Below are 26,569 nucleotides of genomic sequence, written 5' to 3'. Positions count from 1 at the left end.
AACGTTGGTCAAATCATTTGTTGGGCAAAGTAACTTCAACAATTATTGGTCGATAACTGCCCAACAAAACAAATAATTGGTCTTGTTGGGCAAACATTTTGTTTGCCCATTCTTTGTTTAAAAAGCGGAACAAAAGTTGGGCAAGTGTTGGGAAAATATTTCGTAATCTGAATTCATCATAACTGTTGGTTACACTTTTGCTTATTTATTGGGCAACTTTTTGGTAATTTTAATTAATCTCGATTGTTGGTTAAAATTATGCACATTAGTTGGTCAAAATCGTCCGATCATGCGCACTACGATTAAAGAGTTGCCAAAAAGTTGGGCATTAAACAGTAGAACAAAGATATTTTCCAACATGGCGAGTGGAGGAGTGGCTGTGACGAGCGGGGTTGTCCAGTGGATATAGATCCAATTTGAAGGTGAGTTTTTAACTAAATATGAAGTTGTGTTTTCTATTCAGTCGTACTTATAGTCGTGACAATTGCAGAGCGAGCAACACATTGACACTACTGTGATAGTTTCAGTTTTATCATGCCATTATGTGCAACGCCGGTTGTGGCATGTATGTGTGGTTGTTGTGTTGCTTTGTGTATGAAATACATGCATGGAACTATCACTGCATTGCTTGCGCTGCAACTGTCAAATTTGCGGTGGACCTATAGCCAAATAAACATAATCAAAAACAGTCAACCCTAGTTTGTAGCAACATGATATTAAAACAAAATTGAATTAGTTAGAAACAAATCATAGGCCTAAGAGATATTTCAGCCCATGAATTGTAAATAACAGAAAATGTTGAATTTTGTCAACATTCTTTTTAATATAGGTTTTCTCGGTAAATTTCGGAAAATGAGCAGCCAATTTAACCACCAGCCTATTCTATTTCGCACGAAATCGAATGCTACTAAAAAGGGTCATTCGATTTCATTTTAAGACTAGTCAAATCTACTTTTTACGTCATTCGATTTAACAAAATAATAATTAAATTTAACAATTCATCGAAGCTGCATTCAAATTCGCAGGAGTGTTTTTGAGGCGTGTGTTTAGTCATTCAATTTCATTTTGAGGCAGTCAATTCGGATATTTGTGCAGTCTTAAAAACGCTTGGTTAAGTTGTTGTTTCCTTATACGAATGTTAAAGGCATGCGGTTAATGTTTTGGTACTCTTGAACATAATATGCCAAGATGTCTGGCACGCCAACAGATGGTTGGTGAATATTTACGAAAAACAACAACTGGAAAAACATTTTTTTATAAAAAACATTCAAACACATTCAAATGCCAGGTCTTGGTCAGTTAACCATTGAAGGTCTCCCGAAAATAATAAAGAAGAAAACAACCCTTATGGGGCCCAAGGTAAAGTCTACTGGAAACATAAAATAAAGAAAATAAATTTCCATTTTTTGAAAGATTGATTGCTCAACTCGACTTCGCCTTTTTGAAGGGAGCATTCCATCTTGAACCTGTGAAGGTACGAAACGGTTTGCCTTATTACAGTTTATCTGTTTACTCGTATTTCTTTAGTCGTACTTATTTGAATCCTCGGTGAGCGAAATTGATTGTGTCTTTACGAAATTTAAATCAGCAAAATCTCTAGTCGAACCAGCTTTGCTAAATTGAATGATGATTGTGTGTCATGAGAAAGAATGAGTGTGCTAGGAACTTGAATGCCTCAAAACGAAACTGAATGACCGAATTCTGAACATGAAATTGGCTGCTCATTTGCCGAATTTGACCGAGAAAACCTATACTATTGAGTATTTGCTAACATTCGGCTGTTATGGAAAGGTCTATATCTTAGTATTCGTCGACGTTTCAAAATGACAGTACCCAACATCCAACAATGTAAATTGTTGGATTAATTTCGTGTATTTTTAAAATTTTCCATTTCATGGGTTTAGGCCCTATATAATATTTCTAGGTCTGATGTTTCTAACGTTTTAAATTTGTATCTACTTTTGTCTGCATTTTTGAATCTTTTTTATGTCGGTTATTTTTCGGTTTAAAAGTATTTAGCCTATATTTTTTTAATTGGTCATGATTTTTGTCTTTTAGTTTTTATTGTTAGGCGCACTGAGGAATCTTTGATTTATAATGCGCCTTATAAATGCTGTTTATTATTTTTATTATTACCAACTTGAATCGTTTCATGTTAACATTTCTTTTACATTGATACTGTACAGGTCTCCGCTGCGGTATCTTTGGCCTATGGCACTTGGCAGATAACACTACTCGCTGGCGTTTATTGTGAGTTTACACTTAGCATTATAGCAAGTATTTTTATCAAGTTACATATTGAACTGACCCGACCTTATACAATCAGAATAAGTGTTGGAAATTGTTGCTGAGGGAAGTATAATCATTAACCCTGGACGATATCGAAAATGTTGACCGGCGATATACCCAGCAATGGTCCGGTCCCTGCGATCGGGGGCCCATCAGTGGGTGCAGATTTTTCGTGAGGCATGTGCCCGAAAGTTATTGTCGGGTAATCAAATGGGTAGCAATGGCTCTATCGCACGGGGAAAACGGTATTACTGCAAGGAGGAAAACAAAAAACATGATGACTTAATTGTGATTATAACTAAGGTTTAGATATATTGAAATTGAGTGCTTTGTGGTGTCCCCGTAATTTTTTAGGTTTGTAAAAAAAATCGTAAGTCTTATAAGATCATGTTATTCCCGGTTTCTTCAAGTTACAAGGCTGACGATCTGATCAATTACACGAATGCCAATGAGACCATGTCCTTTGTTGTCCGTGGTGTTGACCTTGACCTTTGACTGTAATCTTTGACTGCAAGTTTTCAACCGAGTTCGACCTGTCGTATAGATTTTTCTTATGTTTGTTTAAACTCATTTTGTGCAGATTATGATGGTGTATTAGAAGCAACTTTCATTACGTATTGCATTAGTGAGGGCCTCTGGGCACTGGTGTTGATAGCATCCATCCTGGTCCTGGTCGGGATATCAGTGGTAAGTAGCTAAGGCCCAATTTCATAAGGCTGCTAGGCATACAAATTTTGCGTTGATAACAACACAATTACCAACCACTATATTTTCAGGATAAAGCAAACAAGACTAGTAACAACCAATGTGCAATAAACCTGTTTCTCTCATCAAGGAAGAAATTTCATGCTAAGCGCAAATTGTTGTGCTTAGCAGCTCCATGAAATTGGGCCCCGGTAGTTTGCAGTGTGACCATGTGTATAATTTCTTGCCAAGTAGAGTTTGTTCTTTACATATAAATAGCAATGTTTTTTACATTCTACTACCGCGGAGTAGGTTTTCGGATTTTTGGCGAGCTGCAGAGCATTAAGAGCCTATGTAATACCAATTTCCGTCCGGCGTTCGTCTGTCCGTCTGTCCGTCCGTCCGTCCGTCCGGCCAGCCGTCCGCGATTAGTGGAAATGTTAAAGTTTTTGGTTCAAGTTTAATTGTTTGAATTGAGTTGTTTTTGCCTAAGTGAGATTGTTAGATACAATTGCCAGTCATTTTCAGTAGTTTTCAGCTATGTTTTCAAATAATGTTGAAGTTTTTGGAATAAAAAAATATGTTTAAGTTTTTTGTAATAACAAAGAAACAAACTCAAAATGAAATCTTAAAGTTTAGAAATAATTTGTAAAAACAAATTCTCTGTCACTGGTTCCAGTTGAATGAGCTGAAACATTGAAAAGCACAAATGTTCATAACTCCTGATTGCAATGATGTACTGACTTGAAACAAGTCAAATATTGCTTCTTTCATGTAGATTCATGTATGAAAAGATCAAACTCAAGATAAATCACTGGTGTCAGTTGAATGAGCTAAAACAATGAAAAACACATTGCTTCTTACATGTAGATTCATATGAAAAGATAAAACTCAAAGAATTTATCACTGGTTTCAGTTGAATGAGCTAAAACAATGAAAAACTTATGCATAACTCCTTATTTCAATGATGTGATGACTTGAAACTTTAATCAAGTACTGCTTTTTACATAAACATTCATATGAAAAGATGAAACTCAAAGAGTGCATCACTGGTTCCAGTGGAATGAGCTGAACTAATGAAAACCTAAAATGGTCATAACTCCTTCTTGCATTCACGTAATGACTCGAAACTTGAATCAAATAATGTTTTGTTAGATTCATTATATTATTAAAAGATAAAATTCAAAGAATAAATCACTCGTTTCAGTTGAATGAGCTAAAACAATGAAAAATGTTCATAGACATAACTCCTTATTTCAATGATGAACTGACTTCAAACTATTGCTTCTTACATATAAATGCATAAGAAAAGATAAACCTCAGAGTGCATCAGATGATTCCAGTTGAATGAGCTTAAACAATGAAAAGCTTGAATAGGCCTAACTCCTTATTGGCATGATGTACTGACTTGAAACTTAAATGAAATATTGCTTTTTTACATAAACGATAAACCTCAAAGAGTGCATCACTAAAGAGTGCAAAATGTGAATCAAATATTGCTACTTACATGTATTTAACATGAAAAGATAAAACTCAAAGACCACTGGTTCTAGTTGAATGAGCTAAAGCAATGACAACCTTAAATGGTCATTACTTCAAACTTGTCAATGTCCCCACCCCTTTGACAATCAGTTGATCAAATGATTGGGGGTTTTTCGGGGTTTTTTTGGGAGACTTTTCAGTTCTAAACAGAACTGTCCTGCTTCACCTGGGTTAGTTGTTAAAAGAAGGACAGTTAAAATCAGGTAGTAGTTAAAAGCAGGACAGTTTTTTTTTTTTAGAACTGAGAAGTCTCCCGGAAAAAAAATCAGCTCCGCGGTAGTAGAATATGTAGCAAAACCGTTAAAAGAGCAAACTCTCCCTGGCAAGTAGATATGGTGATAAAGGTGATGTATGCAACATTTTTTTAAGCTAAAAAGATACCTTTAAGAATTAGACTGCATGCTTACTGAGTATGAATTTCGATGAAAATAGCAAAGCAATTTTTTCTGTGAAATAATTTTTTTCTGAAAATTAAGTCATTTTGGAGAAAATTACAGGCTCTGAAAACTATAAAAAATAAAATAAAATAAAAGATAATAAAAACTGATTTCGGTTGTTTGCAACAAAAACAAGGACAATGTGTGTATGATACTGATCTTTTTAAAATGTTTTTTTCACTTCCATTTATTTTGACCCGCGCAAAGGATGAACCCTTAAAATAATGTTCACACGTTTTTGTTTTTATGTCCAAGTGTGTTGTTCATCATGCACGCAAAATGTTAACACTGTCTGCGACTATTTTGTTAGCTGATACCAATCATGTATAAAACCTTAAAGAAGTACTTCGGCGAATTTGATTTTGACGAAAGTGCCATTCAAACTAGTTTACAACGTGTTTGTTATAAGCGGTTGTATACAAATTGGGGCTCCCACGGCGTATGATGACGTAGGCCCCTAACGGAGCTTTTCGCGAATCTTTCATAAAAGCACTGGACAAGGGCATTCAAAATTATTGAGTTTTTTGCACAATTCAAATCCATTTTTACTCACATGACTAGATTTTCTTCTTGATTGAATAATAAAACAATTTCAAACAATTTCAATAAAATTCACCAGAGATCACGACTTGCCATTTTCGTTCCAGTAGGTATTTTAAAGACACTGTTTTAGTGTATCTCAACATTGCTTAAAATAACAAACCTGTGAAAATTTGAGCTCAATCGGTCGTCGAAGTTGCGAGATAATAATAAACCCTTGTAACCCTTGTTACACGAAGTCGTGTGTGCTTTCAGATGCTTGATTTCGAAACCTCAAATTCTAAATCTGAGGTCTCGAAATCAAATTCGTGGAAAATAACTTCTTTCTCGAAAACTACGTTACTTCAGAGGAATCCGTTTCTCACAATGTTTTGTTCTATCAACAGCTCTCCATTACTTGTAACCAAGTCAGTTTTTATGTTAAAAATTATTTCGAGTAATTACCAATAGTGTCCACTGCCTTTAAACTTAAATCTCATGTTTCTATTTTATTTATCTCATGGTAGAACCAGCGTGGGTACCTGATTATGTTCATGGTGATGAAACCACTTGTCATCTTGCTTCAGGGATTAGCTTGCATCTTTTATATCGTCCTGGTTTTTGTAAGTCTGGTTATTCAAACACTGACAATGCCAAATCTTCCAAATATTAGATCTTCTTAAATCTCCCGAAAATTAAATCTTATTGTTTTATTAATGATTTAATCTACACACTCGATTGAATCTACACACTCAAATTAAAATCCTTATCCATTGTCAAAACAAAAACGAAATTATCAATTCCATGATAACTAAACGTCAATGCTTTAAATGTTTTTTGTATTCTTTTTGTATTCAAAAAGTTGTGGCAGGATACGTTAAGTATATCCTGTGATTGATATGGTGTTTTTGTGTTTGTTTGTTTGTCTGTTTGTCTGTCTGTCTGTCTGTCTGTCTGTCTGTCTGTCTGTCTGTCTGTCTGTCTGTCTGTCTGTCTGTCTGTCTGTCTGTCTGTCTGTCTGTCTGTCTTTGTCTTTGTGTTTTGTATTTATTGTTTGTTTATTTATTTAGGTTGGTTTTTTTTACTCCCAAAACAGACTCTTGGATATGCTAACCTAATTTCATTGGTGATCTTGTTGCCATTTGTCGTCATGGACGTAAGTAATGGTTGTGTAACCCAACTTAATTTTTTGGTTAGATAAATCAACATTGTCACAATGGAAAGACGAATCTAATTTTAAAGGCACTGGATACTTTTGGTAGTTACTATTAAAACAAATGAAGCATAAAAACTTTATTAACGAGCAATGGATAGCTGATGATAGTGTAAAACATTGTGAGAAACGGCTTCCTCTGAAGTAACGTAGTTTTTGAGAAAGGGTAATTCCTCACTCAAATAATAAAAGACTTACTTCAGGCCTAAAGCCTTTGATTATGCAATTGAAAGCACACAAATTTGTGCAACAAGGGTATTTTACTTTCACTATTCTCTTGCAACTTCGATAACCAGTTGAATCCGTTTTCACAGGTTTGTTATTTTATGCATAAATGTTGAGATACACCAAATGGGAATACTGTTCTTTGACATTAACCAAACGTGTCCAGTGCCTTTTTAGTCTCCAAATATCGCCATGATGTATGAAGTAGTAAACGATTTGCTGTGGTCCCAGTTTGCAGCAAGATTTATGTCAACTGTTCCAACAGTTGTCATTATTAACTGTTCCAACAGTTGTCGTTATTAACTGTTCCAACAGTTATTGATGTAGCTTTGTTAAACCAATTATAGCTGTAACCAATTATAACTGTATTTTAGTCCAGTATATAAAATTGGCTGCTTGGGCAAGTCTGTTTCATCTATACGTCTTGTACCCTTTTTCATTATAGTTGTAGTAAATGAACGATGATTCATTACATCAACCGGGATCAGAATATTGCCAAACTCGATGGACATTGGCAGACATAGGCCGTGTCCGAATTGGCGACTTTGGCTACAGCTACTGCTAGATCAGCGCGTCTGTCAGTAATTTTGTTCTTGTAATTTTTAACAATAGGCCTTTAATGAATGTCAACACGTCTTTTTAACTTCTGCCGGGTTTTTTATTATTATTATTTTTTTATATTTTAAATAAACCTTATTAAATTGAACTGAATTTAATTGAATTTGCAAAAATTATTTTATAATCTCATTCTTTGGTGTGATGTCTTCTATAGGTGTTATGTTTCCTGGTCGTGACGTCACAGTACCAGGAACTTCGAGATGGACGCGGTCGCCTTGAGGATGTCATTGCTGCCAGGGTAAATAAAGTTTGCTGTATTTTAAAAAATCATTACAACTTCTGTTTAAATTGCCCATCTATCTCCCTAGTAGACGTAGGCATTTACCCGCCTGAATCAATGGTACCACTTCCACCAAACCCCGTCTCTCCAGTGCTGCTGCCTTAAAGGCACTGTACACTATTGGTAATTACTCAAAGTAATTGTTAGCATAAAAACTTACTTGGTAACAAGCAATGGAGAGCTGTTGTAATTTTCCACTTAAATATTTTAATTTGATTTCGAGACATCGGAATTAGATTTTGAGGTCCCGAAATCAAGCATCTGAAAGCAAACAACTTCGTGTGGCAATGGTGTTTTTTCTTCCATATATTACCTTGCAACTTTGACGACCAATATTTTGAGTTCAAATTTTCACAGGTTTGTTATTTTATGCATATGTTGAGATACACCAAGTGACAAGCAAAACATCACCATACTCTATTTATTACATTTATCCTGCTCTTTGTTTCCTTAAGTTATTTGTTACTTTACTCCGTATATACATGTAGTTATTGATATTTTTCATGGAAGTATGGGAATAAATGTGTATTTGAATTGAATTGAATTGAATTGTTATTTTTTATAGAAATATCAAACATTCAATATTATTGTCAATACATGACAGTTTGCTTTTCAAAATGGACGGTATTCGTGTTTTTGTCAAGTCTGTTCATTTATATATAAACAAATGGAGATCAATGGTTTTAGATTGCCATTGAAGTTAGCTTCGTTTACTTCAAACGAGGTGGTAATTACAAGTTGACAAAAGGTTGAACAAGGAAGTGTTTACTGGCATTTTTCACTATGAATACTTTCATTTTATTTGGGTGGATTTTTGAAAATATGTTTGAATCTATTGCCCGTATATATACTTTGCTAATTTCCTATTAATGCTGTGTTAACTATGTCATTGTTTTAGTTTATCGTAATAATTTTTATTGTTCGGCACATTTTGATCATTTGTTAGATGGCAAATGCGCGGTATAACTATCTCTGATATTATTATTATAATTATGATTTTTGTTCACTTCAAGAGTAAGGTTTGTTCGATTCTTTTTTATTTCAGTATCGTTTCCGGGGGCTGTCTTCTTAATTGGTACTTAGTAATGAAAACTTTCTCTTGTTTCAACCCTTTTTTGGGGGGGGGGGGGGGGAGGGGATTAAAGTAAAGGTTATTGGGTATACCCTATCCTTGTGTTTGTTCTTCTTATTGTTGTTTTTTAAATTGTTTTTATTGTTTTTACACTGAATTTTAGGCCTACCTATCCTTAAATTCAAGTGGAAAACCTTTTTATTTCCATTGTGCCTAGAGTTTTAAATAAGTTGTATTGCTTATTTTATTTTTTTTACAGACCACCACCCACACTATTGTGACCCATCCTGGTATGGGTGGCGCTGTTGTTCTAACCCAGCAGCAAGGGTACGTTGTTCCCCAGCAGGGATACCTAGCCCAGCAACCAGGATACCCAGCCCAGCAACAGGGATACCCAGCCCAGCAACCAGGATACCCACCCCAGCAACAGGGCTACCCACCCCAGCAACAGGGATACCCAGCCCAGCAGGGTTACCCACCCGAGCAAGGATACCCACCCCAGCAGGGGTACCCACCTCCAGGTGATGACCCCCCAGCTTACCCAGAGAAGGCTTAAAACAAGCTATGAGAAGATGATCCTGTGTATTGTCAACTAAGCCTACACGGTCAGGTTTATTAAAGGCACTGGACACTATTGGTAATTACTCAAAGTATTTGTTAGCATAAAAACGTACTTGGTAACAAGCAAAGGAGAACTGTTGATAGTATAAAATGTTGTGAGAAAAGGCTCCCTCTGAAATTAATTAGTTTTCGAGAAAGAAGTAATTTTCCACGAATTTGATTTTGATGTCTCGAAATCAAGCATCTGAAAGCGCACGACTTCGTGTGACCAGGGTGTTTTTCCCATTATTATCTCGCAACTTGGACGACCCATTGAGTTCAAAGGTTCACAGGTTTGTTATTTTATGCATATGTTGAGATACACCAAGTGTGAAGACTGGTCTTTGACAATTACCAATAGTGTCCAGTTTCTTTAATAAAAGTGTTTAGCAGCAAAATGTCGTTTATCAAATGAGCCAACCCCAATCATTCTTTGGCGTCATTTTGAGATACAAAATAATGCAGCTGAACAGGTTTATTAAATCAAGCACCATGTGCCATAGATTTGAGGTAGAAGTGGCGTTTGTTTAGCTTCAAGAAACCCTGACAAAGTTGTCCATGAAGTAATGGCTGAGTGGGTAACATTAGGGTTAAAATGGGCCACTTATACACTCTAGGGGAAAAACGGGAAACTTTTAAAGGGTGTCAAGCAAAGCCATTAAAAAAAGGAAAAATCACATTTAATAATATGGCATAATATACAGTACACGGGTTTATTGTTACTAAGTACATGTGACTTTTTCGGGAAACTCGTAAAGCTTTAAAGCAAATCATTGTTTTGCTTTAAAATAAATAAAATAAAACGTTTTTGAGAGACCAACAAAAACCTACCAACCGGTAGACTACATGTCAATACAATGTTCGAACACAAATTGAGACTCGGAGTTGAACTATTTTGGTATCCGAACTTAATATATAGAAGTATTAACTGTATATTGTGCCCTATTCCTCTTATCTTTTGTAAATAGCTATAGATTGCTTTTTTAATCGAAAAATATTCTTATATTCTTTATTGGCAATTCAAGTGTCGGCATTTTTGGGGGTGAGTACTTAATGTGCATGGAACAGCTTGAATTTCGGCCGTGTGCCTATTTTTCAATATTTTTGTGTGTTAATGTGCAAGTTCGCCCTAAACAAGGCTAAAAGCCACTCTAGGTTAAGGGCTACAAGGAAGAAAACATAGAAATGCAGGAACTCAGTGGAGCTGAAGGTAGGAATTGATATTCCTCTTTAAGGGTCTATGTACGTTTTGTAGGACAAAAAAACACAATGTCCACAGATATACACTAAACTTCCACAGTTTGAAGATAATGATAGTACAAAGCTTCCCTGAAAATATTACTTGCTGAGGTGCTGTAGTTTGAGAAATGAGTAAAACAATGTCATGAAAATAATTTTCGTCTCACTGATCATGAGACGAAAATTATTTTAGCATGTAAAAACGTATTTTCATGTTTGTTATTTTATGCTTATGACTGGTCTTTGACAATTACCAAAAGTGTACATTCCCTTTAAAAGATGGCAGATCATAGGATGAAGGGAAACATGCACCAGGCAAGGAGTTCCAAATACATAGTTATTTAATATCTGCTCAAGCACAACAAGTATCTCAACAAAACACATTTTACTGAAATGCAGGGGTATTACGCGTATATACTACCGTCTTTGACAAAGCTATACCGCTTATATATTTGCTTAAGCAGAAGAATGAAAATAACCAACCCCTTAAGAAGCTGTATAATATTATTTAGTCTCTGACCGGTAAAGATGCTCTCAGTTTGATTAATTATGTGAATTTATACACATATACTAAATAGCTATGTTAATCAATCTGTTGCTGATATTTTTTCAATCGTGCATTTTTTTCGGTTTCGCGGAGTGGGAGAGAGTCGGAACGCTATCACAGTGACATACATTTAACGGCTTGTCAACAAGTCTAACCAGACTCTGGCGACAAGCCACATTTTTAGGAAAATCCATCCATAATCGACAGTTTTCAACTTCCATTCACATTGACTTAATTTAATGCCGCTCGAGTTTGCTATTCTATTTAATCAATGCAAATTTTTTCGGTTTCGCAGAGTGGGAGAGAGTCGGAACGCTATCACAGTGACATACATTTAACGGCTTGTCCGCACGTCTAACCAGACTTTGGCGACAACCTACATTCTTTTGCAAAATCCCTCCATCATAGACAGTTTTAAACTTCCATTCACACCGACTTCATTTACTGTCATTATGAAAACTGTGAACACTCCGGGTGCTCAAGGGATTGAAACATAATATTATAATAACCGGTGTAATTATCTGCATATTATGTTGACATCTTAGCGAGTTTTCTACCACAAAAGAGAACCCTTTTGCGTTTGGTTCTGATTGCGTTCGATGACATATCCGTATTCCCTTTCCTATGTGTTGACAAATGAACTGCTCTATCATTAGCTGACAAATATTGCTGATGTTTATATTCCGTGTTTTCGAGTATATTTGTAATCCGAGTTTTAAACATTTAGTAATTTTGAATTTTATGTTCGTATCGTTTTCCCCTTGCTTCCACGATAACTATTTTGTTAACGCAGTATTGTGGATGGTCACATTACGCTTCCGTAGTCGGGCGATAGCAAAACTTTCAACATAATGTATGACAAAATTCAGTCATTTCTGCAAAATTTCAAATAACAAAAAACAAATGCATTGTTTGGTTGTTCTATTTTCAACAAAGTCAACACTATTTTTTAACAATTGTGAAACATTGTTATTAACAATTTGTTATTGCATTGCATGAATGGCTTCCACTAGTAGTTTTTCTTGGTTGACAAAAACTTGGGCTGTGACATAATATAGCAATAGAAATATAGAAAATAATATAGAAAATAGAAATAATTTAGGTAATAGAATATGTTTCCATAATCAGAGAGGACCTTAAGATGATAGATAAGGACACTTTGTCTGCTTTCATAAAAACTAGTGTATGTGGTGGAAAAATAACTAAAACAGAAACATTTTGGGGATATATTATAGTATCTTTGTATCAAACATTTCTTATTTTCAACGATGTATTTGTGTCCCCAATCTGTGGCACCGACCCGTTATTTATTTGTTTACAATTGTTATTTTATTTTAACGCCAGAAAGTCGCGTTATTCTTGGTAGTGCTGTTTTTCTTTTTATGTGAATGTTCTGGTATAACTTATATATTTTTTACTCATGCTTTTTATTCTTTTATTTCATGTTAAAAAAAAACGTACTTTATTTCCTACAAATCAACGGGAAGGGATACATTGTTTTGTAGGCCCTATTGTTTGCAGAATAACAACTAACAACTTTCCAATTATTATTATTAATAATGTGCATTCCATTATTATTAATAATGTGCATTCCATTACATTTATTTCCATTCGTGCCAAGTATTTTTGTATTTCAAGTTTTACTCAGAATTAAAAAGGTTTTTGCTGCAAAAATGTGTTCATTGTTCTTTTGTTAAAAAGAGATGGGCTCCCTTGTCGTAGTTCTTGAGAAGGAGGTCATTTCTCATTCAAATATTTTAAAGACCTCGGACCTGAAGCCTTTTTATCAGCCATCTGAAAGCACACAAATTAATAATATTGTGAAACAAGGGTGCTTTCTCTTTTATTATTCTCTTGCAACTTCGATGACCAATTGAGCCCAACATTTCTCAGGTTTGTTATTTTATGCATATGTTGGGATACACCAAGTGTGAAGACTGGTCTTTGACATAATATACCAAAGCTGCCCGATGCCTGTGAGGTCTACAATAATGACCAATTGAGCCCAACATTTCTCAGGTTTGTTATGCATATGCTGTGATACACCAAGTGAGAAGATTGGTCTTTGACAATTACCAAAGGTGTCCGGTGCCTTTAAGACGGCTACAATAACCAGAGTAGAACCCGCAAAAGTTTTAACTCCGAAATTGGAAACTTGCCTTAAGGGAAAGTTCGAAACTTGACCCCAATTTCTCGTCAGAGCAAGGACCTTGGTGTTTATTTGGCCGCCACATAGAGAGATTGCAGTTACTGGTGGCTTAACATTAAATCATTTCGGGTTTTTTGTTTAAAGAGAAAAAGATATTAAATAAATTCAAACGTATACAGCACATTCCCGGATTACAGAACACAAACATTGGTTTAGCGTCTATGATCTTGAATTGCACAAATCAATACATTGTGACTCGGTAACATTAGAGGTTTAAAGGAACACGTTGCCTTGGATCGGTCGAGTTGGTCTTTGAAAAGCGTATGTAACAGTTTGTTATAGAATGCATATGATTACAAAGATATTTTAAAAGTGGAATATAATGATCCACACAGGTATCACTCGAAATTGCGTGGTTTTCCTTTTACCTCGTCGACAAACACGGTCGGCCATTATGTTTTGACTCCCATAAATGGCTGACCGTGTTAGTTCGTAAAGTAAAAGGAAAACCATGCATTTTCGAGGCAAATGTGTGTGGATCATTGTTATTCTACTTTTTAAACATCTTTCTAACCATATGTATTCTTTAACAAACGGTTACAAACGCTTTTCAAAGACCAACTCGACCGATCCAAGGCAACGTGTTCCTTTAATGTTATACCACCCTTTTCTCCAGAAGACGATCAGAGCATACTGACCGAAACGTCGAGTTTGAAACCAACGGTTCTTTTCTCCATAAGACGATCAGAACAAACTGATCGAAACGTCGAGTTAAAACCAACGGTTCTTTTCAGAACCACCCCAACTATTTTAGAGATAGTCATTGTACGGTGTTACCGCAAACCTTTCCATAACATTACATAGACAATACCTATACATTTGAGAAGTCAATGGTTAGCTTGGTAGGATTTGAACCCACAACCTTCCCTTGTGATTGCAAGTCATGCAGTCTAACCATGATTTGTGTGTGATTTCCACACTGCCTGTGGTGGGACAATATTTCGAATGTGTCTCAAGCGTGTAAATGATTTTAAAAGCAATGGACACTATTTTACTCAAAATATTTGTTGGTGTAAAATCTTACTTGGTAACCATCATTGGAGGGCTGGTGTCGCATGTAATTATGTCCTCTATGCAATACTATCCGGAGGACATTATTGCATATGCAATACTGTCCGCCGGACGGTTTTGCATATACAATCGTGTCCGACCGGACGCTGCTGCAAAATGCAATTGTGTCCGCCCGGACACATTTGCATATGCAGTTGTGTCCGCCCCTGTGCAAAACCGTCCTTGCAGTAAATTAAACCCCCTTGGTCGACGGAACACGTTCGCCATTTTTTTACAACCTATTAAGTGTATGTCATGAATGACATGGGAAATGTTCGGCCTTTGGGTATTCGCTGCAATCATAAAATACATGAATATTCATGCTGCATATTATACGTAGGTTCAGTGCATGCACGCTCGCTTACGCGCGCACATACATGTACAGTCATGTACATGTCCACCGGACGGTCTTTACATAGCCCCGGACACGATTGCATATGCAAAAGTGTCCGGAGAGGACAGTATTGCATGGCGGACACAATTGCATCTGACACCGGACATTGCGAGAAACGGCTCCCTCTGAAGTAACATAGTTTTGAGAGAGGGATACTTTTTCCCTCAAATGTTTGGAAGACCTCAGGCCTGAAGCCTTTAAGTTTTAGTAGACATCTTAAAGCACACAAAGAAATTGTGAAACAAGGGTGCTTTTTCTTTTAATACTCTCTTGCAACTAAACCTCCGAAGACCAACTGAGTCCAAAAAAAAATGTCACGCGTATGTTTGGATACACCAAGTGTGAATACTGGGGTCGATTTCACAAAGAGTTAGGACTAGTCCTAACTTAGGACTAGTCCTAGGAGATATACAAATTGCATGGATAGTCCTAAGTTAGGACGAGTAACTGGTCCTAACTCGAGATAAGACTAGTCCTAACTCTTTGTGAAATCCACCCCTGGTCTCTGACAATTACCAAGGGTATCCATTGGCTCCGCTTTGCCCATATTCGATATCTTGGAGACCGAGGGGTGGGAAGGGGATGGAAAACAAAGGGAATTTAAGACTCTGGTGCGGCACAAAGAATTGTCTGTACAAAGTCTTATGGAAGTGTTAAGTACATGGACATTATGATACGGCATTAAATAAGACTGGTTCCAAAAATGCTAAAAACGCCTCTTTTCTATTTCCGTTTAGCTTCTTGTTCTGTTTAGATTCTAGGTTTCTGTGGAGATATTTGATCTTGTAAAGGCTCTGCATAAATGTTTTTGGTTCATTCGTTCATTGTTGGTTTATTCTTTAAAAACAAAACTCCCATGGCGACCTAAGGTCGAATAACAGGAAATCTACAGAGATTTAAAATTTGAAATAAATAAAATGCCATATACATAAATTGGTTAAGGCGCAACATATTTACCATGTATAAAAAATTTTGGTTTAAGTTTGTGAAACTTTTTTAACTGCAACATAATGCACGAATACACCTTTAAGACACCACACGTTTAAGGTCGGGTCAAACGGCAAAGCCTAGACTTGCTCAGTCCGTCAAACGCCCCGCCCTCAATCTACGCACCATTCGTTGGTATCTGTATACGAGCAGATTGAATTCGTACACTGATGTACGAATCGCACATACCAAAACATTCCGCGATCTATCGCTCAGACTCGGACGCCATTTTTAGAGAAAGTTTGTTGTCTTTCTTGGGTTGGAAAAAGCTGTAAAACACGGATTAAAACGATCAAACCTGAGAAACAGTGTGATATCATGGCGATAATTAATAAGTGTTGCTGTTTTAATAATGTTCGCTCTGGTTCCTACGCTAGTGGAATCTACACAATTGTAAGTATTTGTTTACTTATATTCGTTATCTATAGATGTATTGGTTTATTTATTTATCTATCTATTTATCTGTTTGCTTATAAATTATTCATTATCTATTTATCTATTAATTTAATTGTTTATTTGTTTATTTTGATTATAAGATGATTAAGTGCTTTAACTTTAAGTGTTTTCTTTGGATGTTTAGGGTTACATTTTGTATAAAAAAAACTCTAATTAAACTCTAAAGTAATAATGTTAAAGCCTTGCAAGAAATGTTGCTACTTTCAGAATGAGTGTTATTGTATCTTATTTAGCTTCTTGGCCTTAGAAATCAACTTGCATCATAAACAGAAGTTCAAGCAATATACTGTGGGGGGAAAAACACAGTTGAAATCAATTTATAACTAGACTCATATAATATACATCTGTCTTTTAAAGTGAAGGGTTTAAGTCAGTTTTTACCCCAAATATCATTCGGTATCCAAACATGCGTCGGTTTATTTATAGAGGGTGGGTTATACCGGTCATCGTGAATCTAGCATCTTGCAAAATCACATTGCACAGCAGCCAGCGCGCTTGACATTCAGGCGACTGTTGCATGTACCAATTATTTTAATTCATTAGTCCTATTCGGGTGACTGTTACATGTACCAATTTGGATTCATTGGTCATATTCATCAGGCGACTGTTGTATGTACCGATTTCAATTCAATTTAGTTATATTATTCAGTTGACTATTGTATAATGTACCAATTTTAATTCATTAGTCCTATTACAAGCGACTGTTGCATATACTGATTTCAATTCAATGTTAATCTTATTTCCATTCCGAACAGTAAGTGTCAGAATGCGAAACCAATATTGTGGAGGCATGCTCCCTTGAGCAAGGCCTGTACATAGTGGAGTTCCCTTTTGGAAGAGAACATAAACATGATTTTTTTAAGTAGGCCAAGTTAAACTTAGACTGTGTTGACCAAAAAGTAACAAAGAAAGTGGGGGTAAGGATCATAATCACTCATTGCGCATGTGTTTTCTAAACCGAATGTGTTAAACGATGTTTGAAAGTTCAGGAGGAGTGATTGACATATTGTCTTCATGTTTGTTTTCAGAGCTATGCCTTTCTTGGGTTCATCTACTTTGCATGCAACATCGTCTTAACTGCACATAATAGTAGTAAGTAATCTTATTGTTACTCGTATTTAGTTGTAAACCTTATACAAACTTTCATTACCAGATGGTGCAAGATGGTCACATATAACTTGTTTTGTTGGTTTTGTTGTTGTTTTTTACAAGGATGTTATTAGTACTAAACTTTTTGACGGATGTCCTTTGTTTTTTCATCTTATCAACATTTTGACGATAGGTGCAATTTCCATAAGTTATAAGTTTTGTGTTCATTTAGCTGTGTGTAGCGCGCCTGTTGGGGTCCATACCGTGGGGCTATTTAATGTCAGAGGTCACAACAGTTGTCTGTTCGATTCGTCGTAGACCACGTAAAACCCTTATCACTATTTTTAGAAAAATGCAGTGGACACCTTTGGTAATTGTCAAAGAACAGTGTTCTCCCATCATATTGACTCAATTGGTCATCGAAGTTGCAAGAGAATAATGAAAGAAAAAAAAGAAAAAAACCTTGTTACAGACATTTTGAGTGCTTTCAGATACCTGAAAATGGCTTCAGACCTAGATGTCTGTTAATATTTGAGTGAGAAATTACCTCTTTCTCAAAAAGTACATAACAGAGGGAGCCGTTTCTCACAAAGTTGTATAGTATCAACAGCTCCCCATTACTCGTTACCAATTAATTTTTTTATGCTAACAATTATTTCCAGTATTTACCATAGTGTACACTGCCTTTAATCTTCTTCACAGTGATAATGATACATACATACTGTGGCGATTACGCTATACCAGCAATCACGCAGTGAACACACTGTCCTATATTTTATATAGAAGAAAAATAAATCTGAGGGATTTAAAAACATTCTACTCCCACGGACGCCAGCGCGTGCCACCATCGGCACACTCAGGAATGTTGAACTTAATTCAATCCGAGCTTCAATTTCAATTGGACTTTCACCAGTCCTTTGATTGGTATTGTTAACAAATTGCTGTCTTGTATATGTATATTTTATAATTATTTTGTTAAAGATATTTGGAACATTTAAAGGAACACCGTTGTTAAGATGAGTGGAATATTTATGCGTTTCGTTATAGCAAACCTATGGGCTAGCTACATATTTTGAAAGAGACAGTTTCTCCCTGAAACATTTTAATCTGAAAAAGACTAAAGAACTTAAGCCCTTTTCCCAGAGTAAGTTTTAACTTGTACAAGTTACAGTGTATGTTTAAAGGCAGTGGACACTATTGGTAATTACTCAAAATAATTATGAGCATAAAACATTTCTTGGTGACGAGTAATGGGGAGAGATTGATGGTACAAAACATTGTGAGAAAGGGCTCCATCTGAAGTGCCATAGTTTTCGAGAAAGAAGTAATTTTCCTCGAATTTGATTTCGAGACCCCAAGTTTATTTTAGAGCTTGAGGTCTCGAAATCAACCATTTAAACACACAGAACTTCGTTTGACACGGGTGTTTTTTCTTTCATTATTATCTCGCAAGTTCGATGACCGATTGAGCTCAAATGTTCACAGGTTTGTTATTTTAAGCATGTGTTGAGATACACTAACTGTAAAGGCTAGTCTTTGACAATTACCAATAGTGTCCACTGCCTTTAAAGGTAATTATTGGTAATTATTCAAAATAACTGTTAGCATAAAAACTTACTTGTTAACCGAATGCAGAGCTGTTGGTAGTATAACACATTGTGAGAAATGTTCTGCCGTTGTGTATTCGCTGCAATCATAAAATACGTGAATATTCATGCTGCATATACATACATGTGCAGTCATGTACATGTCCACCGGACGATTTTTGCATCGCCCCGGACACGATTGCATATGCAAAAGTGTCCAAAGCGGACAGTATTGCATGGCGGACACAGTTGCATCTGACACCCCTCTGAAGTAACGTAGTTTTTGAGAAAGAAGTAATTTCTCACAACTTGTGCAACAAGGGCGGTGTTTTTATTTTCCAATCCATATACTCTCGCAACTACGACTACCAATTGAGCTCATATTTTCACAGGTTTGTTTTTTTATGCACATGTTATGAAATCTGGGATTTGACAATTACCAATTGTGTCTAGTGTCTTTAACTGAGCAATGTTGTCGCACTTTGTATTTATTGGTGCCCCGCGTGACGTCACGAAGCTGCGACTCTAACTGGTGTAACTTTTTTGTTTTCGTTGTGTTTTCGTTGTGTAGATGAAAACAGTTACTTCATCTCTTCGATCGTGGGGATGATATTCTGGGGTCTGGCCTTCATTACGGCTATCTTCATGATGATTGGGGTATACCAAGACCTGAAGGGCATGCTGATCCCATACATCATAGTCAAGATCTTCATCATCCTGGTCCAGTGGATATTCTTGATACTGTACATTATTAGACTTGTGGTAAGTAGAGAAACTTGCGTGGCGTGATGGGAGTATAATGTGCGTTTTGGCTACCCCAACCAGAAACTTGAGCGTTTCCGCGTGTTCGGTTGAGCATGGTGACGAGGTTGTTCAGACCAACCGGTAGACCGACATGTGGACTCGATTTGGCTTTGGTTGGGGTCGCCAAAACTGCTGCAACGTCATGTCCCCGAGTTTTTGCCAATCGAGGTCGCAAAACTATGGAAAGCCATGAATGAAAAATATAAACAAATTGAATTTATTGGAAACAGATCAACAAGTCGTGTGAGATATTTCAGCCCATGAGTTGTTGTTGAGAACATGGTGAATTTTGTCACAATGTTTTGAACACGATTGATTGTTTTGCTGGACATGCCAACCGGCACAACGACAATAGAAATGTGTGAGGTGAGTGGTAGCACCATGTCGGTACATTGGCACTGGAAAGAACCGGTACCCTTGTCAACCACCGGTTCTTTTCAGAACCAACACTACTCGCTAGAGATGAAATTTATAGATGGTGCTACCGTAATACTTGAGATAAGTGCAATAATTATGTTATTGTGACATGGGGTACAATACCTACTGTTGTGTCTGCATTGTGTTCTGAGGAATCTCAGAAACTTTTAGATGGTTTTAAAAGCCTGGCCAACATCTAAATTTATCCATAAAGAACCCTCTTTGATTTACATCCAATTAATACGATCTCATATATACCGAAACAATATTGTTAGACAAACCTAGATCTATTCTTTTGATAAAGTGGAGCCATCTGTTCAGCCATCTGTGGATGTCTTGAAAAAGAAGTCATTAATTTGAAATTATATTTTAACAATCATTTGGGATGTTCAAAATGCGTTCGTGGAAGGCCTGGTACTCCTTCATTTAAAAGTAGCCCTCCTGGGCAAATGAGGCCTTGTTTAATGTATTTTTTTCATGTTTGTTTCAGCGTGTGTTTTATTGGTATTACCTTACCTTCAGTCTACTGCTGGTTGCCATAATCAGCATCAACGTAAGTATAATCTCATCTCGTGGCACACTTCCTTATACCAATTTAAAGTAGGCCTAGTTAAAGGCATGCACTGGACACTATTGGTTATTACTCTAAATAATGATTAGTATAAAATCTTACTTGATTACGAGGAATTGAAAGCTGTTGGTAGTATAGCACATGGGAAACGGCTCCCTCAGAAGTAACGTAGTTTTTGAGAAGTATGTAATTTCTCACTCAAGTAATAAAACCCTTCAGGTGAAGCCTTTTATAAGGCATAAAAGCACACAAAGTTGTGCAACAGTGGTGTTTTTTCTTTCGTTATTCTCTTTCAACTTTGAAGACCTATTGAGCTCAAATTTGCACAGGTTCACAGTGTTATTTTATGCATAATGTATGGATACACGAAGTGAGATTAAAGGGCTTTGTTACAACACGTTTCCAGTGCCTTTGGAAGTGAACTCATATACACGGCTTTACTTTGGAATAAACTATATACATACGCGAAAAATAAACTTGACTTGTAACTGCAAAAATGCCAACATGTGCTGACAGCGGCCCTCGCTGCAGGGTGTCAATAGACTTGATCGCGGTTATTCTTCTGCATCTTGCGCCCGAACTCGCTATCTAAGGCTAAATGACGAAGAAAGATCACAAGATGGCGCTGTTTGTAGCGGTTATCAGGACGACTAAAAAGCCACGATCAAAGACTTGGAACCAAGTCTAGGGTGTCAAAGATGGAAGTCTAATAATTACTGTACATTGTTTTTTTTTTTGTTTTTTTTTTTAATAGATAATGTGTCTACTCTGCGTGGTGTCTCAGTACCAGGAACTCAAGGCAGGACGCGGCACGGCACTAGATGTCTCTGTCCCCGACCAATAGCGGGAATTCAAAATTTAAGCAGACACAAGTAGGCCCAATAGTGTTTCTGGTTTTCTAATAAAAGAAAATTCTTCCTTTTCTTAAAAAAGAATGTCAGTGTTCTATAGAGTTCTATAAATGCATACTTGCAACTGTTCAGACCTTTTTGTGTTGTATCAGGTCGCCAAATTTCTGACGAGACATCAATGAACAAGATCCAAAAGTTCTGTCAAAAGAGGATGCCATTTGCTTGTGACCGTATAGATTTTCGAACACGGGATACAGTGGGTTGTTTTACATTGTTTGAAATACATACATGTGTGTATGCAATAGCTTTATTTGCATGACTTCTTGCGTCGTTATCTAATGACTCATAAAACTTCTTTTCCTATTTCTGAGATTTGAATGTTGCCATGCAGGTACGAAAATGTGTTCCTGATTGGTTCACAATTACATTGTGATAAACTATCACAAACATAATGGTGTAAGCATCCTTCGAGCTGACTTCATCTGAAATGTCCCCGTTGATTAGAAATGAAAACGTTTGACTCTGATTTCTGACGGTTTGTGTCCATTCCCGAGTACCAGATAAGCGGTTAAGTTCATGACGTCCTTTAAAAAAAATACTTTTGACAGTTTGTTTTGCTGTTTTCTCAACAAGCATTCAGCTGAAAGGTCATAATGTGACTTTTATTGGTCTGTGTTAATGATGTTGCCAATAAATCGGCAAACGTTTAATAAAATACAATTTATGATTCTGCCTTTAAATTGGCACAAGGCATTGGTTTACAGACAGTCGTTTAGCTGCCGTGTTGGAATGACAGAAGACGTGTTGACATGTTTAATGTGTTTGCAGTTACATGGGCACCTCCGAAAAACAGCGTTTCACTGAGAGTTTTCCCCATCAGGGTAAAATAAGAAATAAATACATAAATTGATTGAGGTTTAAAAGCTTATCGCCATATGAGCTTTTTATAAAAATAACACAACTTTAATCTTTTTTATTTACAAATTATATGGTGCTCTGATGGTTAAAGCATTTATGGGTAAAATATCAATGTATAACTGTAGTCACCATACGAAGTTTAGGAGTTAAGAAATGCAGAATTAATTTACAGGTTGATAGAAGTAGTGTGGTTTTATTCCTTGTTTGGAGATGTTTTTACTACAGTTTTAGTATTTCTACACTCTTTATGTGTTTTGTGTGTGATTTGAGTATGTGCTGGCTTGATTTTTGTTTTTGGTTTGTTGTTAACTTTATCGATGTATGTAAATAAAACAAAATGCAAGTATAATCCTGCAACAGTGCTTGCAGGAATATTTTGATGAAGTGTTATAAATTACAAGACAATGCAATGTTCTAGATGCAATTGTGAGAATTTGTTTTGACACATGTACGGAAGAGCCATTCTACAATCTCTAAGGCTGTAGACATCCAAAAGTGGAACAATGGGTGATTTTGACCAAAATCACATCGTATCTAATCGTTTAAAAGCTTTTATTGTATGACTTAATGTTTAATTTGGAAACAAAACTCACAGTCTACTAAAAGCGTTGTAAAGGATAAGAAGTCAAATATTCAACTTTTGGTGCATTATCAACAAAGACTCTCCAGAAGCAACTCCCATTGGCTTCTTGTGAACATTTGAGCCAGTATGTGTGAAGTGAATATGGAACTATAATACGTGTGAATTGTATTATGGGCCCATTTTAATAGGGTTGCTTGCGTGCGTACAAAATTGTGCTAAAAGTTATGGTTACAAACTAAAAATAACGCAAAAAATAGTTAATGGTCTGACGTTTCGACTCTAACTATTTTTTGCATTTATACCATCGGTCAATTTAGTTGGTAAGTTGTTTGCAACAGCTAATTTCTAAACTAAAAGAACATGACACAAGTACCATTTTTTGACGGTAACTTGCTCATGTTTGATGAACCAGGAAACTGTTAAAGGCAGTGGACACTATTGGTAATTGCTCAAAATATTCATAAAACCTTTCTTGGTAACGAGTAATGGGGAGTAGAGGTTAGTAGTATAAAACATCAGATTTAACATAGCATAAAGACCTCAGATTTAGAGTTTCATGGCTCGAAATCAAGCATATGAAAGCACACAACTTCGTGTGACCATGGTGTTCGTGACCTTCGTGTGATCGGGTGTTTTTTCTTTCGCAACTTCGACGACCGATTGGGCTCAAATTTTCAGAGGTTTGTTATGTTGAGCTACACCAACTGTGAAGACTAGTCTTTGACAATTACCAATAGTGTATAGTGTCTTTAAAGGCAGTGGACACTATTGGTAATGACTCAAAATAATTATCATCATAAAACCTTTCTTGGTAACGAGTAATGGGGAGAGGTTGATGATATAAAACATTGTGAGAAACAGCTCCCTCTGAAGTGACGTAGTTTTCGAGAAAGAAGTAATTTTCCACGAATTTGATTTCGAGACCTCAAGTTTAGAATTTGAGGTCTCGAAATCAAGCATCTGAAAGCACACAACTTCGTGACACAAGGTTCTTTCTTCTTTCATTATTATCTCGCAAAGTCGACGACCGATTGAGCTCAAATTTTCACAGGTTCGTTATTTTATGCATATGTTGAGATACACCAACTGTTAAGACTAGTCTTTGACAATTACCAACAGTGTCCACTGTCTTTAAGTAAAATTGTCTGCTTTAAATGAAATTGAAAATTGGGCCCTGCATTGGGGTGAAGCAGCGGATTTGTTAGTGTTACTTTTTTTTTTTTTTTTGCAGAGGCCTTCCTCCAAGTTTGACATGTTATATAAATGCATATTATTGTTTTACTGCATGATGAGTGACGAGTTGCTTAAAGAAGCGTGAATTCTTGCCACCGATAGCAAAATGTATGTCAAGTGATTTATCATAACCGGATTTCTAGGTTCACATGATCTGATGTCAAGTTAAAGGTTCATTATTGCACCAAACACATTTTGTTTTACTTCTTCATATACCTTTTATTTGATTTATTTATTTGTCTTTAAAAGCTTTTCTTTGTTCATTTATTTGTAATTGTACCTGTTAATGATAGAGCTTAAGTTATTAAAAAGAAATCGGTTTTTGAATAGGTTCTAACATTATTTCTAACGAAGAAGCTATGAAAATAGAGAATAATACAGTTTTGTTTTTGTGCAAACATTTTGTTTAGTGTATAACTGGCACTCAATGTTGTTCCTGTCTGTATGAACTATGCTAGTGAAACTGCCATTGTACTGCTTTTCAATAGGGATTTGGTTTCCTAAATATTTGAGAAAAAAATTGAGGTTGGCAATTCTATAATACTACACTCTAAAAACTCCCGGGTCCGAATTGACCCGGATTTGGGTCCCAGGAGGCCAGACCCATTTCTGAGTCCGTTTATGTGACCAGGAATCCGTGTCATTGTGACCAAAAAAGGTTGAAGGAAAGGTACACGTTTGGTAATTACTCAAAACAAATATTAACTTAAAAACTGACTTGGTAACAAGCATTGGAGAGCTGTTGATAGTATAAAACATTGTGGGAAACGACCCCCTCTGAAGTATCGTAGTTTTTGAGAAAGAGGTAATTTGTCACTAAAATGATAAAAGACTTCTGAAAACACACCAACTCGTCCAACAAGAGTGTTTTTTCTTTCATCATTTTCTCGCAACTTTGATGGCCAATTGAGCCCAAATAATGTTCACCAAGTGAGAACACTGGTCTTTGACAATTACCAAACAAGCGGGGATTTTGACTCGAATACTGGGAGACATTGACACGGATACCGGGTCAAGCTGAGGAGCTGACCTTGGAGTTGTGTAAGTTGTGGGCAGGAAACGTGTCAATGGTTTGAGCTATGGTGTTGTCATACATGTAGAATGATAGGAATCTCATGAACCATGAGAGAGTGGTTACTGAAGTAGGGATACCACATAAGTCAATCAACAATTGCTCGCTCATTATGCGTAATATGAACAAGAAGAGAAGGCCACAACCTGGAAATGCCGAATGCCGACCGACGACCAATGCTCAGATGGTTGGTTCAAGTGAATAAAACCGGCATGTCACTCAACAAACCAAGCAGCATTTAACATTGTGCACGGCTTTCAAGAAATCTTCGTTCTTATAAAAAGTGACCAAGTCAAATGGTGAACGCAGCTTCGCTCACACTGCCTCAATGAACAATCTCCAAGAACATCTAAAAAACATTGACCCCATTGTTAAGTTTAAGATTGGTTTAATTCATCCATCATTTTTTGTTTGTTACCTAACCTACATCTTGTCTTTGTATTCTGTTGTGTTTTTTCTCAAGAGCGCTTAGGGACATGTTTTATTACTATGTGTTGTGCGCTATACAAGAATTGTTAATAATCATTATAATAGCCAAAGAAAGATATCAGTGGCTCTTCATCGTATGATGCGATCGATGAAGAATAAGAAGAAGTTAACGCGGATTGGATTCGAACCATGTGAGAATCTGTCTGCACTCTGACGGCGGTGGCAGCAGGGGCAGCAGGGGATTTGAAGAAAAATAGGCGCATGCAGGTAAGTCAGTTTAGGTCAACTTTCGGATTAATTTGATTGATAATCTTTTTTTTATTTTTTTATTTTAAGAAAGCAGGTTTATGAACCTGGTTTTTTTTCACACCAAAATCGCGTGGTTGATATTTAAGTAGGTTCGTGCCCTTCTTGTGAAACGACTATTGCGGCAAAGACTCAGTCAGCCCTTCTCTTCCCACCAATAACATGTTTCAAGATCAAAATATTGGCCTCATGGGACTTTATTTTATATTTCATTTGTATTTTTTTATTGAATTTACCCTTGAAGATTTGTTTATTGATTTTACCCTACTAAGATCTTTGGACACCCCCCCCCCCCCCCCCCCGCCCAGTCCGCCACACCACACACACGATTTAGATCGAGGGAAGGCCA

At 36.4% G+C, this 26,569-nt stretch overlaps 2 protein-coding genes across 2 annotated transcripts; both read left to right on the top strand.

The window, feature by feature from the left end:
- The first annotated feature begins 165 nt into the window (after positions 1 to 165).
- On the top strand, positions 166 to 12,926 carry LOC139935708 (uncharacterized). Its single transcript, XM_071930245.1, has 7 exons — positions 166 to 422; positions 2,187 to 2,250; positions 2,870 to 2,976; positions 5,999 to 6,094; positions 6,568 to 6,627; positions 7,682 to 7,765; positions 9,139 to 12,926. The coding sequence occupies exons 4-7, from the start codon at positions 6,020 to 6,022 to the stop codon at positions 9,433 to 9,435; spliced, it is 516 nt and encodes a 171-aa protein (XP_071786346.1). The 5' UTR covers positions 166 to 422; positions 2,187 to 2,250; positions 2,870 to 2,976; positions 5,999 to 6,019; the 3' UTR covers positions 9,436 to 12,926.
- Positions 12,927 to 16,102: 3,176 nt separating this feature from the next.
- Positions 16,103 to 24,761, top strand: LOC139936158 (uncharacterized). Its single transcript, XM_071930910.1, has 5 exons — positions 16,103 to 16,298; positions 17,390 to 17,453; positions 19,608 to 19,798; positions 20,748 to 20,810; positions 21,583 to 24,761. The coding sequence occupies exons 1-5, from the start codon at positions 16,224 to 16,226 to the stop codon at positions 21,670 to 21,672; spliced, it is 483 nt and encodes a 160-aa protein (XP_071787011.1). The 5' UTR covers positions 16,103 to 16,223; the 3' UTR covers positions 21,673 to 24,761.
- The last annotated feature ends 1,808 nt before the right edge of the window (positions 24,762 to 26,569 follow it).

The sequence above is a fragment of the Asterias amurensis genome, chromosome 4, assembly GCF_032118995.1.
Source record: "Asterias amurensis chromosome 4, ASM3211899v1".
Lineage (NCBI taxonomy): Eukaryota > Metazoa > Echinodermata > Asteroidea > Forcipulatida > Asteriidae > Asterias > Asterias amurensis.
This window is presented reverse-complemented; position numbering and strand designations above follow the sequence as displayed.

Bases quoted from the DNA above. Each gene is read 5' to 3' on its own strand.
- LOC139936158 (XM_071930910.1), top strand. From the start codon at position 16,224: ATGGCGATAATTAATAAGTGTTGCTGTTTTAATAATGTTCGCTCTGGT. The intron at 17,454-19,607 runs GTAAGTAATCTT...TTCGTTGTGTAG, and splicing joins CTTAACTGCACATAATAGTA to ATGAAAACAGTTACTTCATC. The intron at 20,811-21,582 runs GTAAGTATAATC...TTTTTTTAATAG, and splicing joins TTGCCATAATCAGCATCAAC to ATAATGTGTCTACTCTGCGT.
- LOC139935708 (XM_071930245.1), top strand. From the start codon at position 6,020: ATGTTCATGGTGATGAAACCACTTGTCATCTTGCTTCAGGGATTAGCT. The intron at 6,628-7,681 runs GTAAGTAATGGT...TGTCTTCTATAG, and splicing joins TGCCATTTGTCGTCATGGAC to GTGTTATGTTTCCTGGTCGT. The intron at 7,766-9,138 runs GTAAATAAAGTT...TTTTTTTTACAG, and splicing joins AGGATGTCATTGCTGCCAGG to ACCACCACCCACACTATTGT.